Here is an 18864-nt window from a genome sequence, read left to right as displayed (position 1 = left end):
TAGCATTTAGGAGGATCTATTGGCAAAAGTTGAATAAAATCTGCATTACTATATAACACAACATTTTATTAGTGTATAATCACCTGAAAATTGTTCTGTTTTTGTTACCTTAGAAAAAGACATTTATATCTACAGACGCCACAGATTGCATGGAGGCCACATGTTTCTACAGTAGCCTAGAATGGACAAACCAAAAACTAGAAAGGGCCATTTGCGGTTTTCACATGTTGGCCATCATAGTTTCTCCTTTGCGAATTTAAGGGGAGGGTGAAGCAAGGTAGTTGCAATCTGCAACCAATCAGGTAGATTAATTTTATAAGGAGTACGTTCTAGACCGGCCCTATATGAAAAGTATATGCTTTTTTTGTGTTCTTTTGACCCTTTTGAGCAGGCCTGACATTTACCATTAAGCTACCTAACTGTACATAAAGTAGCACCGACCTACTACTAACATTTAGGAGTATTATAATACAAGGAATATAATATTCAAAGATATATTTGCAGTATATAATCACCTGAAAATAAGAATAATTTGTCCTAGACACTTGGAAGGTGAGCAGTATTCAGTTTGTTGCAATCTGGATGCCACTAAATTCTACACACTGGTCCTTTAAGCAGCTCGCAATCCTAAAAAATGGGGTACGAATATGTATATAATGACAATATGTATATATAATAATAAATCACTCACAGTGACAGTTTATCTGCAGAATTAATACTTTTACTTTTGATACTTTAAATATGTTTTGCTGATAATACTTAATATGATAATATTACTGGATTAAGTAAGTATTTAAAAGTACTTATTTACAAGTATTTCCTTGATGTTGTATTGGTACTTTTACTTCAGTGAAGAGTTCTGCCACTTAGCTTACCATAGAGAGTTTTTACAGCTCATATAAAAATGTGTTCTCTTTTCTCTCAACTGTGATTTTCAGTACAGACTAATAAAGGAAGTGTGTGGTGTGGGTGGAGGGGCTGATTCTCAGTTGCAGAAGTGAAACAGGTCAGTAGAAATTTACACTTACATACGCACTCACACTGTGCCATTTGCTCTTAAGACTGACAATAATACGAGGCAAAGTGGGCTGAAAAGAGACAGAAAAGAAGAGGACAGTCATTCTGAGCCATGTTGGCTGAAGGTTTTCTCAGAGTGCTGCGTTACAGGGAGGAGAGAAAGTTTGCCTCTGCTTCCAAGCTGAAGAGATCGCAGACACACACTCATTGTGTGGATCCATCCAACTGTGTTCTCTCTGACTCAAACTCTACAGGCCTACAGACAGATTCAGCTGAATCAGGTAAACTCTCTTTTTTTTTTTTATATTAAAAGTCTTATAAAACATTATAACATAGGATCTGTCTGATGTAGTGATAAGTTTAACTTTCCGTACTGGTTTCATGTACTAACTTTACACGGTCTGGTTCCCTTTTACTGTTCTTCCTTTGTCAGATATAATCATACTTATGATTTCATGCCAAGTAGCAAAAATGTCAAACAAAACAAAATTAAATTTAAAACATCTTAATAACAGTTTATTCTTTCTAATCAGGTCCAGACCAGGAAGAACTAGACACCAACAAATTCCAGGGACTGAAAGTGGTGCCTCAAGGTCCCGTAGGCCTATCAATCCCTGGGTGTCCACATCTCCTCACTCTGGACCCTGACTTTGCAGTTTGCTTAGACAATTGCAGCCTCCTGGAACAGTATCCAGACTTGCAGGTGGCTGACACAGGCCGCATCTCAAACAACCCACTGAGAACCATCCTCGCCCAGCCCGGTTTTGCCAGTGATGCCTGCCATCAACCAGAATGGGCAGCCCAACAGGAGCCACTAGGCGTTTCAATACCAGACCAGGGTTATCTGGTTATGGGGGACAGTGTAAATATCAGCTTGGATCTACCCGGATCAGGGTTGGAGCCCATGTCTAACTCTGTGCTGAATGGACTGCTGGACAAACAGTTGGAGGAAGTGTACATGCAACATCTAACTGATAACTTGGCTCGGTGTAACTCCCACCTGGGAAACAGCCTCCTGCACGGCCTGGTGCCTCCGCCACAGCCCAGCAGCCAGCCACAGGGGCTCGATTCACTGGTGGCCAGTCTGGGAGAAGGATCAGGAGGGGACAGCGACAAGAAGATTAGTTATCTGAACACCCAGAACTTAGTTCCCTGCTCATCCAACTTCAGCTCCCCAGTGCTGAGGATTTCAGAGGCTGACAATACATTGAATATGATGCTCAACTAGTAACAACTATTTTGCTTCTGCACTAGTCACATGCAACTGAGACATGACAACAAGTGCATTTCAGTTAATGAATGGATGCTTTTATTTTTGTTTACATATATTTTTTATACAATGTCTGTTTTTACTTAAAATAAAATGATCTGCTGTCATGCGCCATCTGCTGTTAGATTTTAGTACTACACCATCCTGAATTTACCTGACATACATAAGAATTTATTTCATTGACCTTATTACTGTGTGTGTGTGTGTGTGTGTGTGTGTGTGTGTGTGTGTGTGTGTGTGTGTGTGTGTGTGTGTGTGTGTGTGTATTTATTATACCGAAGCAAACTGTAATCCTGTGTAAGCTTATATTGCACATTGAAGTTACCTTGTAAAAAGAGACATAACCTGTTGTAAAAGAATCCATCTGGTCTAAAGGAAGTAAAATAAATAATCATTAAATGAGGATTCCAGTCAACAAATAAGTAGTAATTTTTTTTTTTTTTGTTTTTGAGTGCATTTGATTTTAATTCTGTTGTTTTCATTTGCTGGCAATTCTTTTTGGTCTTAAATCCTTTCTTTTGGCAAAAGAAGGGACATTTTTAATATCGCACATGTATTCTTTTAAGTGATAAGTCTCCTAATAATGTTTAGAGAGATGCATTAAAAACATTGAATGGTAAAGTAAAGTGGGTTATTTATATATATTATATTATATATTAATATTGACTCTATTATGAGATCATAACAGCATCTGCATTTACAATGTATGTCATTTACTTGACATGAAAGGACTTGACGTGAATACTTATGTTTTGTTTTGTTTGTTTTGTTTGTCTCCAAATCAGTTAAGACAAACAGGGGCGATGAAACACAAATATAATAATATTTATAAAATAATAACATTATAAAAGGTGTTTGTTGAGATTTTCAGAGTGTAATTTTGGGGTATTTTTAGGATAGTTTTGTTTTTTGTTATATTGGGGATGATAGAATACAAATTTGACTCAAAATTACATATGGTTTGTAACTGTAACATTATGGTGTGCAGAAAGCAAAAGGCAAAAGTACTTTTATTACTCAGGATTCTGTGTGGTTATATATGCTATCTATAAAATAATGACAGAAGACATTCTTGCCATTATATGTAAACCAGAGATCAACGACAACCCCTCTGACAAAGAGAGCTGTGTCTATATCAGACTTATCAGGCTACAGCAGAAATAACCAATGAAACTTGAGCTAAAGCATAAATGTAAATAATATTTAAAGTATCACCAAAATATCTCAATATTGGAACCTGGTATCACTCTCAAATTAACATACATGTGTTTTAAAAGTTATGAAGGTTTTCTTATACAGTATACGGCTTATTTAACAAGTTACCAAGCTTTTTTGTCTGGAGTTGGCATGAATCCTCTGAAGTCCACATTCATTTCTTACTGCAGTCCAATATATGCAAGTCAGGGGTTTGTAGAAACAAGTTCATACCTCACATCACTTGGTCTTTCTGTATGAAACCTACGAAGGACATGACCAGTCTGTCCATGTGTCCAAGTTGTCTTTTACTGACTATAACAAATGGTAGAGATTATGAATGAATAAAAATGTACAATTCTTAATAGATTTGTGCTAAAATCCCTAAGGATGCCTGATTGTGGTGCTTTATTGAGGAGCTGTGCATCAAATTTCCACCATGTTGACTGTTTGGCTGCGAATGGAGTCATCACAGTGAGCACCTGCACATCACAGTGAGGTCCAGCATGAACTGACAGCAACAGCCTGAAGATTTATGGTGCATTTGCCTGTTTAAGGTTGATTTGTAACCTGTGAAGGACAAATCCTCACAGCTGGGCTTCCTGTGCACCCACAGTGAAGGTGATACATTAACATGCAGTAACACACTGGGCTTTTTGGAAACATAAGCTGATTCACTGATCTGTGCAAAAAAATGCATCCAGATTCACTAAGGTTTTTCTATAATTAACAGATTTGAGTCAACAATCAGGCTTTGTTACATACAGCCTCTATTTACAGATCAGGGCATTTATTTGTTAATTTACAGGTAAATTACACCTGATGATCTAGAAATATAAATACACTGAAAGTAGATTTTACACTTTAATCTTGTACTTTTCATGCTGAGAAGCTGCTTTTAAACATTAAAAACACAAGTATATCATCAATGGAGTTCTTAATAACAGTTGTTGGGATATAGGGTGAAGACTTTTTTAAAATGCTTCAGTAAAATGATTATGAAACTTTAAAAGACAGCTGTAACAGCATTATAATACTAATAGTAACAAAAGAATCACTTTGATATCATAAATAAACAAACCACTATGGGTGTTTTCATGTATGTCATCTGATTAGACTTCTTCTCAGGACCGTGTGGGCAGGTACACACTGCTTGATTCTGTTAGTAGCTACTGTAAGTACCATTATTACTTTTGTTACACGAGACAACTTACAACTTTATCATTCTTATCAAAGGCCCTGTCTTGCGCGCTCCCAGCAGTGCTTTCAGTTGGCTGATTAGACCTCTGGTCAGGTTGAAGTTGGGTGGAGCTCCGTAGGTTATTGGGTCACCAAAGTCCACGTTCAGCAATAAGAATGGAAAAGGTGGAAGTCGTCCCACCCTAACACGTGCCTCATAAGGAGAGTGAGGAAAACCTTTTGTAATAGGAAAATCACAGATGTAAATAATAAAAAATAAAGATGGCTGAATTCTATTTAGCTGCTTCAGTCTTAAGGTCCTGATATTGTAGATTCTGGATTATGGTCATACTGTCATGACTTACTGCAATACTTGAATGGAATAGAGCCATTGTTAATGTAATTAGTTACACCTGTGCTTGTACTGCTATGAAGCTGGCAACAGAAGTTAAAACACCTAAAACAATGGATCCATGTGGACTTTAATACAAAATTAAAACAAAGTGCAACAAAAAAAAAGTGGTTTAAAAGCAAAATGACTGGATAAAACACCTTTTGTTAAAGAGAAGGCAAGGAAACAAAAAAGATGCTGAAGAGATTAAATTTATCTCTAAGAGCTGTCCTGCCACTTGCAGTGAACGTAAATCAGAACATTAACTGGACAGAAAGGGTCTAATTGAAGAGCCACAGAGAACAACACTAACTTTATACTCTGCAGGGGTTTCACAAATGGAGACAATGTCACATTTAGTTAGAACTTAACCTCTAACTGGGCTGAAGGAAAGCACTTCCACTCCGGCTGCACAACTTCAAATTACAATGTTTAGAGGACTGGTGTATACATATTATCAACACATATATTACTGTCTATACATTTACTAGAAGTTTTAATGGTTTTGTTTTGTTTAGTATCCCAGTAAGACCTTCAAGTAGTCGTTATTTATGTTATTAATTTCATCTGTGCTATGTCAGGCTTTATTATCAATGGAAGTAAATATTCTCTGGGCACCGCTAGTTCATTTTATTTGAATCAGCTTGCAAAGCAATGACGAAAATCCCACTTTGTCCCAACGCCTGCTTTGTCACAAGAAAAGATATCACTTTCCAATAAGCAACACTTCATTTTTTATCCATTTTATTTTTATTTCAAGCTCCTACAAGGGACTTTTATGTTGTGTTGATTCTGGCGGCCTCTGTGGACAAAAGCAGTAGTGTTTCTACTGCCTTGTTTTATCGAGTTCAAGGGGAATCCGACCGAATCCGACCGGTGGCACGCACAATAACTGTATATAAATAGAAACAAAAAAATAATTATTTTCTCTGATGGTCTTATTTGTTTATGTAGGTCATGTAGAGGCAACAGTATTAAACTGTTAACCAGTTAAAAACTTGTTTCTCAGGCAAACTGGTTAACTTTAAAGCAGGTTATTGTTTCATTCATAATTCATTGTAAAATATATTTTAGTAAAATACAAACTTCAATCTGTTCTCTTGGAATAGAGAAGAACATGCAACAACTGTCCAAGAGCAGCAACAGATTTTAAAACTGAAGAAAAATAAGTATTTCCACATGCCATCTGTTTGACATTTTGGAGTCACACAAACTCGCATATGCAATATATTTTTAGTATTAACAGCAAATAATTTTCATGAATGACCAATAAGCTCTTACTTTATTGATGTAAATTATACAGTGGAGGCCTTATTTTGATACCAGTCCTTATGTTGACCATGAAACTTGACTATACTGCAAGCATATTGAAATTAAATAAGGATTATGTGGAAAGATGTTAAATCCTGAATTTAAGATAAGACACTGGAAGAGAAAGATATTGTGATGGCTTTAAATCAAAAATAATTTTGTTGCTTTGCCACAAGAGAATATAATTGTTCATTTCAGAAAAGAGTCCTCTCTTAGCTTTGAGATCAAATCAGCATTGTGAGTTTATAATGTTCTAAAATGCTTTTTGAATACTCTAAAGAGGCTCAAACAACCAAGTAAACTTTATCTCAAGCCATATAATGAAAACCATCTGGGTTGTAATAAAGTAATAAGATTTTGATAAATGTATGATATTATTGGTGTAGGTACCCAAGTAAGTAATAATAAGTAATTTACAGGTAAAACATTAATGATGTTTAAATGTTAAAAACAATATAGTTAAATATATTATATCTATTTTTGACATTCACTTACTACTTACAGTCAGTGTTCACCATAAACAGTTCTGTTGCAGGACAAAGGTAGGTCGATAGGTAGTCCCCCAAGTCCCCTCTGGATCTCCGTGTCAAAAAGGTGCTATATAAATAAAGCTTTACTTACTTACTTACTTACTTACTTACTTACTCTTGGAATTTTTAAAAAGACTATTAAATGCATTTTTTAACTTGTATAGTGAAAAATGAAAATTCATTTTTTAAATATTGGTCCACATTTAGTCAGTGTAGAATATTAGTCCACTGTTGGTGATATAGGAATGCATTTTGTGTGTGTGTTTGTGTGTGTGTGTGTGTGTGTGTGTGTGTGTGTGTGTGTGTGTGTTTAGCTCTGTGCTGCTGGTTGGATAACAATGCTAGCTCAGGGATTCCTGTGCACATTAGTAGTTGTATGAGTTGTGGTCAGGTTGTGCTGTGTGTGTATATGTGTGTGTATGTGTGCGTGCTGCTCGCCCTCCCCCTATCTCCATAACCCCTATCCTATTCTCTCCCTGTCTCTCTCTGTCCTGTTGTCCGAGCATGGCTGCAGGATGGCTGCTCTGCGGACTCTCTCTCTGCTGCTCTCTGCCTGCCTGTTGTGGCCTATATGTTTGGCCCTGACCCCCCCTGCCCAGCTCCCTCAGCCCCGCAACCTGCCCCCAATGCTGGGCTTCAACAGTAGTGATGGCAGCCTGTCTGTGGATCTGCCCATGGCGCTGAGGGTTTTCAGCGTCGACTATCACCATGTGCAGGCTCCCTTTGAGATTGTGCTGTGGATCATGCTGGCCTCACTGGCCAAGCTGGGTAAGCTGTAACTGGTTTTCTGCTCAAACATGAAAAGCCAACATTAGTTAAGATGCAATTGGAGGTGGTTAGATGTTGCAGAGGGTTTAAAAAAGTTTTCTAAAAATGCTTCAGGGTTTGTTATGTTAGTTACAAGTAACTTCATCAACTGAGTAAGTAATCCTAGTGGTTTACCAGAACCATGATCATCTTTATTTTCAGATTTCTTATTTGCATATTTACATTATAAAGACACACAGGAAAAAAAACAAAACATATCTAATCTGCATTTTTAATAGAACTGATACAAATGCTTTATGAACTTTATGAACTGACTTTACTTTTTTTTAAGCAATCCCATTCAAAAATGTGTCATTCTTTCAAGGATGTAATAAGGGAATGTATTGAAATTTAGAATATATAAAGCCAACACAAGCACCCAGATGTGTGTGCATATTACAGTATATGAAGTGTATGAGCTGTTGTTGTAGTTCTGCTTCTGTGTTTTCAGCCAGTGACAGAGTAAAAATTCTTGCAGCTCAAAAAGTCACCACATTGTTGAATCCAATTAGCATGACATCCTTTTATCTTCTCTGTCTCCCACCTCCAGGTTTCCACTGGTCAGGTCGAGTCCCAGCAGTCGTCCCGGAGAGCTGTCTCCTCATTATGGTGGGTCTCCTGGTTGGAGGGGTGATCTACGGTGTTCGCCACTCTGCTCCCCCGACTCTCAGCGCTGATGCTTTCTTCCTCTTCCTGCTCCCGCCCATCGTCTTGGACGCAGGATACTTCCTGCCAGGGAGGCTGTTCTTTGAAAACCTCGGCACCATCCTCTGGTTAGTACACAATCAGTATTTTAAATCTTAGTGTTGTGTGTGTTAGACAAAAACTGTTGAATACACTTTTTCTTAAACATTTTAAAATATTAGTAGACAGTTTTTTTTTCAGAATTCACCATATCAACTAAGGCGATTACATATCAGAGTTGTATGCTGTGTTTCTTGTGCTTAAGTGACCAAATAATCAATTAAGGGAGGTTTGAGGGAAAAGTTATACTGGGGACACCTGGCTTCAAGTATTCTTTGTTATCTTGACCACCTTGCCAAGCAGTATCATTCCTGTTTCCTGTAAATTTAGATTTTGTATCTATCTCCAGGTATGCAGTGCTGGGAACCTTATGGAACGTGTTGGGCATCGGCTTGTCTCTGTACGGTGTGTGTCTGCTGGCGCAGAGCTCTCTGGGTGACGTCTCTCTGCTCCACTGCCTGCTGTTTGGCTCCCTGATCGCTGCCGTCGACCCCGTAGCCGTGCTCTCCGTCTTCCAGGAAATGCATGTTAACGAACAGCTTCATATCCTGGTGTTTGGAGAGTCACTGCTCAACGACGCCGTTACTGTGGTGAGGGGAGAGGTGGACACCAGGTGGTCTCAAAATAAAATAAAATAAACCTATTCTGTGCGTACAAAATACATCTCTCTTCCTTCCAGGTCCTCTACAAGCTGTTTGAATCCTTCCTGCGTTTGCCGTCAGTGTCGGGGGTTGATGTGCTGCTGGGGGGATGCAGGGTGGTAGTGGTAGGCCTTGGCGGCCTGTTTGTTGGCCTCTTCTTTGGCCTGGTGGCAGCCCTCACCTCACGATTTACCTCTAGAGCCCAGGTCATTGCCCCGCTCTTTGTCTTCCTCTACTCCTACTTGTCGTACCTGACCTCAGAGATGCTTCACCTCTCTGGTATCATGGCGTGAGTGCTGCTGAGTATAAACTTCAAACGGAAAGTCTAAATGTGTAGCTTACTAAAATTTTATTATGTCTTATATATACTTTGTTTTTTACCCACATTTGCAGCATTGTGACCTGTGCTGTGACCATGAAGCAGTATGTGGAGGCTAATGTGTCCGAGCGCAGCAAAACTAGCATCCAGTACTTCCTGAAGATGTGGAGCAGCGTCAGTGAAACCCTGATCTTCATTTTCCTGGGCGTGTCCACAATACAGGATGTCCATATGTGGAGCTGGCCCTTTGTCTGCTCCACGCTGCTGCTCTGTCTCGTCTGGAGGGCCACAGGTAGCTTTAAAAACCTTTCCTGAACAAAAAACAGATGACTTAACAATGATGCTCTGGCCAGATACATTTGATAAACAGTTGTTAAATTAGAGGTATTAACCCATTTCCTGTCCTTTGAAGGAGTTCTCCTGCTGACTGCTGTGGTGAACAAACTCCGGAGGAACGCTGTGACCTTTCGAGATCAATTCATCATCGCCTACGGAGGCCTGAGAGGGGCGATCTGTTTTTCCCTCGTCTTCCTGATTGATGACTTCCCAAAGAAAAGACTCTTCATCACAACTACCATCGTGGTCATCCTCTTCACTGTCTTTGTACAGGTGAAAGATTTTAATAATAAGATAAGTTTCTGTATTTTCAGATGGTAGTTGTTCTTCTTTGTATTGCATTTGTTTGGCTTCATGGTTGTTTGGAATGTTTGGTTGTATTTGTTGAGTTTGGTTTTGTCTGGTTTCCAGGGGATGACTATTAAGCCACTAGTGGAGCTGCTGGATGTGAAGAGGAAGAAGAGAGCTCTGCCTACTGTCAGTGAGGAGATACACAGCAGGGTGAGAAAAGACAGCATAGCCTGCAATATGGTCTTTAGGGAATAAAAAATATACTGTTTATGTGTTATTAGTATGGTGTATTTCAGATGTAATTAGAGATTAAAGTCTTTTCATTGAGGTGCAACATACACCTCAGCTATTTTTATAGTAATAAAGATTACATAGTGAGATTACATTAAAGGTCAAGTGTGTAACTTAATAACAATAATAACATGCACAACTATGTTTTCATTAGAGCATAATAATATGAATTATATGCTTCCATCATGTCTCCTTTAAGCTCATTGACCACCTGCTGGCAGGAATCGAGGATGTGGTTGGATACTGGGGACAACACTACTGGAAAGACAAGTTAGTTCTCTTTATTTTGTATCTTTTCACTTTGAGTTCACCTTCTGCTTTTGTTTCCCATAAAAATAAGACCTAAAACTACCAGTAGATGGCAGCAGATACCACATGCAAAAGTTTCTGATCATTTTTCACAGTCAGGACTGTGATAATGTCAACCTGTAACTGTAATGTATATATATTGTTTGTGCGTGTGTGTAAGGTTTGAACAGTTCAACAGGAAGTACCTTCGTCGTTTCCTGATACGTGAGGATCACCAGGCTCGCTCCAGCATCCTCAGAGTTTACCAGGAGCTGGAGAGAAGGGAGCAGAGGGGAGACGAGGAGGCGCCACGAGTGTGAGAAAACCCTTTTTTGATTTATGTCACTGTCTCTCGTAGTAGGATTCACGGATCTCTGGGACTTCACTGAATGAGTCCCATGAGGGTCCTAAAAAACCTAAGAAAAGTTTTATGACCTTCAATGTTATAAGTGCCAATTCAAATCTGTCCCCCAGTGGTGGACCATGGTACAACACAAAATGTTTGTGGGAATCCCTTGTCACTGAAAACTGATTAAATGTCAGTCTTCATGACATAGTTTTTTGACCAAATGGCTATGAATATTCACACCTCACTTTTAGAGTGGACCCTCGCTCCCACAGCCGTCCCCTCTTACCAGAGGAGATGGACAGCATCAGACGAATTCTCTCCAGAAACCTTCAAAACTTCAACAACAAGGTAAATTCACAGCTTTGGTTTGTGTTCCTATGTTTTGACTAAGGGATTACATGATAACATGCACTGTAGGTATGTGTAACTATCCCCCTATTATTTGGGTTTGTGCATGTGTTGTCACTCCAGCAAACACCAGCCTACAGCAGACACACTTTGCACCAGGACGCCACCACAGAAAGAACGAGAAAGCCTCTTTACAGACACCAGAGTCTGGGAGAGAGATACACGTATAATACAATCACACACTGGCCACAGGTACTGTATCCATATAAAGTAACGCCAAAATGATTTTATCCTTGACAATGTGTTTTAACTTTTAAATGTGTTTGTGTGTATAAGTATGCACTTATTTTTCATGAAAGAACTCATTTATTTATGACAAAATCTCTTTTTTTAAGTATTAATAGTATAAATCACAATGTTATGTCCTGTCAAGAAAATGCCACTTTACTCAAAGAATGAGTGTGTCAGTGAGCTTAATTGATTGAGTTTAATTTATTCATCAAATTGATTGAGTTAGAATTATTTAAAACAGAATAAATGCGACTTTTTTTTAGGTTACTTTTTGTTTTTTGGACTATCAAGCACACAAATGGTTTTACTGTGTACTTCCATTGTGACAGGGGGAGGATGAGTTCAATGGCTCACGCAGAGTGAGACCAGGACTCAACAGGTCTCACACAGGTAAAGTCAAAGACAATTTAAGTCCTACAGATGTACAAAAACCACATATTAGACAATATCTGCAGTTTTTCCTTCAAGTTTACAACCTTTATCCCAGACTGAGGTCCCAAACATGTATTTATTTATGTATGATGTGTTTCCTTATGTGTCTTTATTTAAGACACTGCAGTGGGATAAGACAATCACTGGTAAAGGGATGTCAGGGAGTTCAACAGAAAGACTGTTCAAGCTAAAATTATAACTCAAGAAATAACTGTTTGTATTCATGCACAATTCTAGTAGTTTGTCTCTCCGCTCCTCTGCTTTCTCTCAAGCTTTCAGTATAAGAATACAGGCGCATATCAAGTTGTCCCTCCCTTATCTACCTCTTGATATTTGGCAGCTTTAGTATGACTTTTCTGACTGTGGGTCTTCTCTTGGCAGTTTGCTCCACAAGCCCGAGGCCTGTCCTCCAGGACCTATCAGCACCAGCAGCCTCAGCTCAGACGGGGCCAGTGGATCCAAAGCCTTCAGCCGCCAGAGAGGACCAGATCTCTCCACACCACCAAGTGCCTGTGGGAAGAGCTCCTAAGAAACAACTGAGCTTTGTTTTGGAGAACGAGAAGCAGCAATGAAGACAGACTGTGAGAAAGACAGTAAACCAATGAATTCAGTGTGTTCAGTCATTTCAAACTGGCTCCATAAAGTGATACCTCATATTTATTCAGCCATAGAGTTGTGGGTTTTGAAGACTGGGTTGATGAAAGCTTTTATCAATTTCATGGTCATCTTCCAATTAAAACTGTAATAATTGAATAACTAATTCAACTTCTGGTTTTATCATTTTGAGTTTTTGCCAGCTACTGCTTTCCTTAACTCTGTTTTACCTCCTGAACACCTTCAGAAGAGGGTTTGAGGGTCATTTGCATCTCTAGTCTAATTTATTTTCAAAGTGGCGCTCCAAGTGTAACACCTCCCTTAGAAATACCTTGCAGTCATAAATACTGATACTCACTGTCCACACAAACCATCCTGCCTCTCCTTGTTTCATTTATAAATGCACCACACACACCCATCTGTAATTTGACAAGGACAGGCTTACTGCTTCCTAAAATAACTCCTGCCCCCCTGCCTGACCTCCTCAGTTACTGAAACGTCTTTCGACCACAGCTCCCAGCATGCCAGGGAGTGGCTGGGAGAGCCAGGCTGTTTTCTGTAGGACTGGGGCAGAGGATTGCAGAGTGGACACCAGTAGGGACCTGAGGAATTACTGGCCAGAAGAGTGAAAGCTGAAGAGAAAGAGCACAGTAAAGGAGGTTTTAGGCTGGAGTTATGAGGGTGGGCGCTGCAACCTTGGCTGCGGGGATATTTGGGGCATTAGGGACTCTGTGTTTCTTCCTAGCCTTTGGTACAGACTACTGGCTGGTGGCAAGCGACAACTGTGGACCGTATACATGGCCGACGCAAAAAACACTAGAAAAAGATGCCAATGGGACTGAGGTAGGACATAAACATGAGTGTACGTAGCTGTTGACATTCACTCACATAAATAAATACAGTGAAGGCAAACCTCACTACTTGCTGTGTGACCTCCAACAAATAATAATAGTCACACCAGTGCATTATTTTTATCACTGAAATATCACATGTGAGACCACAAATGACCAATGTGGAACATGATCAGATATTATGTAGACAGTAGTGTGCACGCTACGCCACTATAGGACATTTACCAAAATATTTTAGTCTTAAGTTTTGGGACTTTGGAGAAACAGATTTAAAAGAGAATGGACCAAATCAATGCAGCAAAGGTCAAGACACCCAGACTCTTTGTTTGACTTTTGTGACTTTTAGTATGGGCCAAACTCCAAAAACACTGGACACTAAACTTCCAATCATGCAGCAAATCGCATCTTTTTTTCAGACCCTCTATGTGTGGTGCACGCTATGTTATCATGATTATATTTGTTGATTAGCAGTAAACACAAAGGCTGAAGCTTATAGAAAGGACATTAGTTCAACAGTGGGAGGAGCTGTGACTGTCCATACAAATTTAATAAGAATCCATCCAATAGTTGTTGAGATATTTAACTCTGGACCAAAGTGGTGGAACCTGACCAGACATTGCAGTCCTCATGTAATGGCTTGCATGGCTAAATATGTGTACTCCCTGGTGGGCTCTAAGATGCATTCACAACACTGTTTACATACAGGATCATTTTATAGTGACTACTGCATTATTAAACTTATGGTTATTTTTAGGCAACTTGGTTAGGGAAAGATTGTCATCTGGTTTAATATAGAAAAAGTAAGCAATGACTTGAGACACAATGTATTAATTCATATTTAACCACAATATTTCCCTAACCTTAATCAGAGTTGCCTAAACCTAAACACAGACGGGTCTCTGGATGTGAAACCCTGGACCTGACCCTCTCCCTGCGACTCCTGTGTGGTTCATGTAGCGCTTCAATCACTCAAAAAACCTCTATTATAACAACATAATTGAGAAATCAATTTAGTACTACTGTATATAAAACAACAGGTTTGGTATTCCATGTAACTACAATCTGCCTGGATCACCCTCTGCACTGTCAAATAAACTCAGTTCTGGTCTCTTCGAGTCAAAATAGTCCTGATGATTTCATCAAGGGTAGTTTCTCAAACTTGCCTAAGCTCCTCCGGGGCCATCACATAATTCTTTCCTCACTGTAGTCAACTGATCTTCATGAGTAAACTCAGTGGAGTTCCCCTTTAATTTTACATATTATTCTTCTATGCCACATTTGTGAGAAAGGTCACAAGATGCAAAATAAGGGATATATTTATAAAAACTAATCCCCCGGTGAACTCCTCCCTAAGATCACAGCACAAAAAGTCTTTCATTTTAAATAAAAGCGGATGATTAAAGTTGCTGCGTGTTATTCAGCACCATCAATCATATTTCTGACAAGCAAATGGAGAGTATCACTCATGCGTGTTTCATAAGTTCCCCTTGAAAACCTCACAGACGAGCAGGCCATAATCAGAACCACGTTTGAAGCCATGGCACCACTGAAGTACAGAATCACATGGAGCAGCCAGCAGAGACGTGTTGACAAAGCTGACAGAAATTAAGGTTCAGCCATCTTTACACACGTCCATCTCTTTTTGTCGTTTGTCTGCTGATGTCAGTCTGTCTCTTTTTCTCATTTAGAGCCTGTTAGTGGAAGCTGTCACTGCTTCTCCTCCGTCTCTCACTCTGCACCACGAGGGCTTCTTCTGGCGCTGTGTGTTTCAGGTGGAGCCCACAGCCCATGCAGTCCTGGCCACTCTCTTCAGTATGTGTGGGCCTTCTGAGGCGGCAAAAAGTTTTCGTTGGGGCTTGTCCAATGTGGTTGCATGTCTCATGCTCCGTGGTGTGGTGTGCTTGACATGCTGACAAGTGCAGGAAAGAAAAATGTCTATAATTTGGATATTTGACAGAAAATATACAGGAGAACAAGAAGATTGTGTTGGCATTTGGGGTGTTTTTGGCTTTTCTCTAAATTCTGCTCTCATGTGGTGTTTCTTATTTTTCCCTGTATGGTGCATGTCTCCTTTCTTTAGAACCACATCATATTTCTTTGACTCTGGAAGTTTTTTGAGGCTTAAATTGTTTTTATTTTTACCTTTTCTTTGCAGCAAACCAGCCAGAATCCAAGGTCTGTGTCCATGGTTACCTCTTCCCTCTGCCTGTTGCACTTGGACAGGTGCCTCATCCAAGTTATGATGCTACAGCAGGTAACACACTCACTCACATTACAGACGGATGACATACTGGAGGAAAAGAACTGCACAAACAAATGAAAGTGAAATAACATAATTAATGCAGATGCCTCTGTACAGGGCATGAGAGCTGATGAGTGGAAAATCATAAACACAACGAATGAAGTAATATCTCTTATAAAAATAGTGTTTTATCCCTCTTGTAGTTCCTCAAACTTGTAATCTATGCCAAGGAGCATTTAAGCTGTTCTGGAGGTTTGTGTTGGCTTAACACCTTACTAAGACACTCTCAGTAAGTTGTGACTTCTTTGTCACCCAGCTGTACACACACATAAACACAAAAAACTTCCTCACACACATACAAACAAATACACCATGTGCATTTGCTCATTCACAGTGAGAATAACAATAAAATATCACCAGCATTATACAGTAACAGTGAGCTGAAGGCTCATGGGTTCATCTTAAGAAGCAAATAAATGAATTGGGAAAGCATTAAGTGCAAAGATCATGTTCATATATTGTATTTATTACACATGCAAACCAGGGTCATTGCTAGAATATTAGAAATACTGCAGTCATGGGTCAAAAACTCCCAGTGTAACACTCCAACCCACACATATCCCAAAATGGAAGTCTCCACACTGCCAAAAATAAATACTTTATTTATGTATTGACCTAAAAGTAGTCAAGTTAGTCTAAAAAACTGACATTTGCCCATAAAACAGCCACTAAAGTCTCCTGGCTGTACCTTCATACAGTATTTAATGGACAGATAAGACTATCTAACTCTTGGCAAAAAAGCTTATAAGTGTATTTCATAAAAATGATTTCTTTAATTGTAGATTGTCACCCCAGGTTGCTAAATACATGGATAGGTAACTGCTCTGATGGTGGCCTGGTTGTATTTCTTGCAGTGTTTCGGGGTTTCTGGACTGTGCTGATAATCCTTGGCCTGGTCGCAGCTCTAACAGGAGCCTTCCTCTTGGTCTGTGGCGTCCCCTTCATCAGCCACAAACTGTACAAGCTGGGTGGTGCTTTCCTCATCGCTGCTGGTAAAATACAGTCTGTGTACATGTGTGGAGTTCATAGTATTTATCTGCTCCCAGGGGGGAAGAGGTATATCTACAGACACAAACACATGTTGCAGCCATTGCTGCCGCTGCTGTCAACTGTTCATACCTGTCACATGACAAACAGAGCAGCAGATGTCACATTGCAGTGCTGTCGCTATACCAACAGCAGGTTTAAACACTGCTACCGTGGTAACAGTAGAGATGAGTAGGAGCTGCATTCCTCTGGTGTTACTCACGGCAGTGACGGCCTCTATCTGTGTCTCCATGTGTCTCTGATACTCTTTATGTCCAGTGTTGGGTTATGTGTAATCAGGACTACGTAATAAGATTACAAAAATAAGTAACTATAGTCAGACCAGATTAGCATTGTCAACAATTACTTGATTACATTGTCACGATAACTAATGCTCTATTAATAACCCTCTGGGGTCTAGATCCTGATGGGGAAATGGGGTAAATCTCATGTTATTCCAATGTGCAATGATATTTGGTAATTTGATTTTACCAACTGTAAATGCTGAATATCCTAAATGTATTTTATTTGCATTGAGATGTTTAAAGCAAAGAAGACTTTTTTGGTGGCTGCATCCATTTATTTAGTATAAGATGCAATATTTTTTATGTGTGAGTTTGAAGTAATCCAAAAGTATTCAGATTTTACAATGTTTTTATAATCCATCAGATTCATGACTAAAGCTTCACAGAAGATTGTTAAGGGGTGTATTAAACCTCTTTATTTATATTTATATATAAAAATATCAGGAAAACTAATCTCTGATGCAATATTCACAGGAGAAATGTTTTCAAATAGCTTGTTTGACATAAACTTCCTGCAGTTATTGCATTCACTATTTGTTTTTTTTGTACAGATAAGATAAAATGTTCCTTTATTGATACCCCATGGGAGAAATGCAAGTTCAGTTTATTAGTTTGTCTGTACTGTTATCATAAAACATTGAGTATAAAGTATATAGTATATCGTATTGAGTGTTATCACTTTACTCAGTGATAGAAAAGGAGTGCCTTAAGGTCAAAGGTTAGGAACCACTGGATTCATTAATTCCCATGAAATTTCTTTTCAGTAACTGACTACATTTCAAAGTAATCTGACCAAGCACTGTTTATATCACTTTCCAGCCTGCTTGTTCCTGTTAACGCTGCTGCTCTACGTACTGTGGATGGAGGCGGTGGAGGTGAAGCGCTACATCCTGCAGGAGAGAGGAGAGGAGTGTCCACAGGCGCAGGTTTCAGTGCTCTACGGCCTGTCGTTCATGGTGGCGGCTGCCGGCGTGCCTCTGGAGCTCATCTCTGGGTTGGTCTTCATGCTGGTGGGCCGTGCGTTGCATGCCAGAAAGTGAGCTTGCCATCTGGCCTGAAGGGGAAGAAAGGACTGACCTTTTTATGTCCTGCATTGGGACTTGGTAGCACACTTGTGGGATGTGAATACTGGCTGGAAAGACGTTGTACAACACATCATGTAATAACTCGGCAAACTGTAATACATTTTCACTTCACCTGCATTTTGTAACAATCTGCCACATTTAGTAGTAAACAGCCTGAACTTAATATGTAATTCATTTCCCCACATTTTGTGATAAATAATTACATATTGTGGTGGCTATTACAAAATGTGGGAGGCACACTTATTTTATGAACTGCATTTTGAATAAGCTGAAGAATTTTGATGGTGTTTTTGTCAAAGACCACTGCAGTAGTCAGTCCAGCTAGAAATAAAAGCATTTGTCATGAAGTCTCTGAGTTTGGCTGCATTTGTAAGATGATAACAAACTGATCTTGTTGTTGCCTTTATGTGGCTATTTAGACTATCAGAGTCAACTATGACTCCAAGTAGGTGGACCACAGATCATAAGAGTCTAATTTGGTATTTGGGAAGTTTCATTTAGATTATTTGTTAAAATCATAACATGTGTACAGATGGCATTTTGGTTGGGCATTACATAATGTACCACATTATTACAATATCATCATAAAAAAGTACAACTCCTACATTTTGTAATAACCACAATATGTGATATTTTATTACAAAATGCAGGGAAAATATATAACACATATTG

At 39.2% G+C, this 18864-nt stretch overlaps 3 protein-coding genes across 3 annotated transcripts; all 3 read left to right on the top strand.

The window, feature by feature from the left end:
• The first annotated feature begins 929 nt into the window (after nt 1-929).
• On the top strand, nt 930-2709 carry si:dkey-237j10.2 (uncharacterized protein LOC568721 homolog). The gene is made up of 2 exons (XM_051420747.1): nt 930-1298; nt 1551-2709. Exons 1-2 carry the CDS (start codon nt 1130-1132, stop codon nt 2243-2245), a joined length of 864 nt encoding a protein of 287 aa, XP_051276707.1. The 5' UTR covers nt 930-1129; the 3' UTR covers nt 2246-2709.
• A 4698-nt stretch (nt 2710-7407) lies between these two features.
• On the top strand, nt 7408-13028 carry LOC127374983 (sodium/hydrogen exchanger 2-like). The gene is made up of 13 exons (XM_051420734.1): nt 7408-7660; nt 8250-8472; nt 8793-9033; nt 9123-9373; nt 9478-9695; nt 9816-10012; nt 10151-10240; nt 10521-10591; nt 10791-10925; nt 11210-11306; nt 11430-11558; nt 11927-11987; nt 12411-13028. The coding sequence occupies exons 1-13, from the start codon at nt 7408-7410 to the stop codon at nt 12599-12601; spliced, it is 2157 nt and encodes a 718-aa protein (XP_051276694.1). The 3' UTR covers nt 12602-13028.
• Nucleotides 13029-13146: 118 nt separating this feature from the next.
• Nucleotides 13147-18539, top strand: LOC127374992 (transmembrane protein 182). The gene is made up of 5 exons (XM_051420748.1): nt 13147-13466; nt 15163-15286; nt 15630-15728; nt 16631-16768; nt 17927-18539. The coding sequence occupies exons 1-5, from the start codon at nt 13299-13301 to the stop codon at nt 18145-18147; spliced, it is 750 nt and encodes a 249-aa protein (XP_051276708.1). The 5' UTR covers nt 13147-13298; the 3' UTR covers nt 18148-18539.
• Nucleotides 18540-18864: the final 325 nt, after the last annotated feature.

The sequence above is a fragment of the Dicentrarchus labrax genome, unplaced genomic scaffold (genome assembly GCF_905237075.1).
Source record: "Dicentrarchus labrax unplaced genomic scaffold, dlabrax2021, whole genome shotgun sequence".
In the NCBI taxonomy this organism is placed as follows: Eukaryota; Metazoa; Chordata; class Actinopteri; family Moronidae; genus Dicentrarchus; species Dicentrarchus labrax.
The sequence above is the reverse complement of the archived record's forward strand: the minus strand, read 5'-3'. Positions and strand labels throughout refer to the sequence as shown.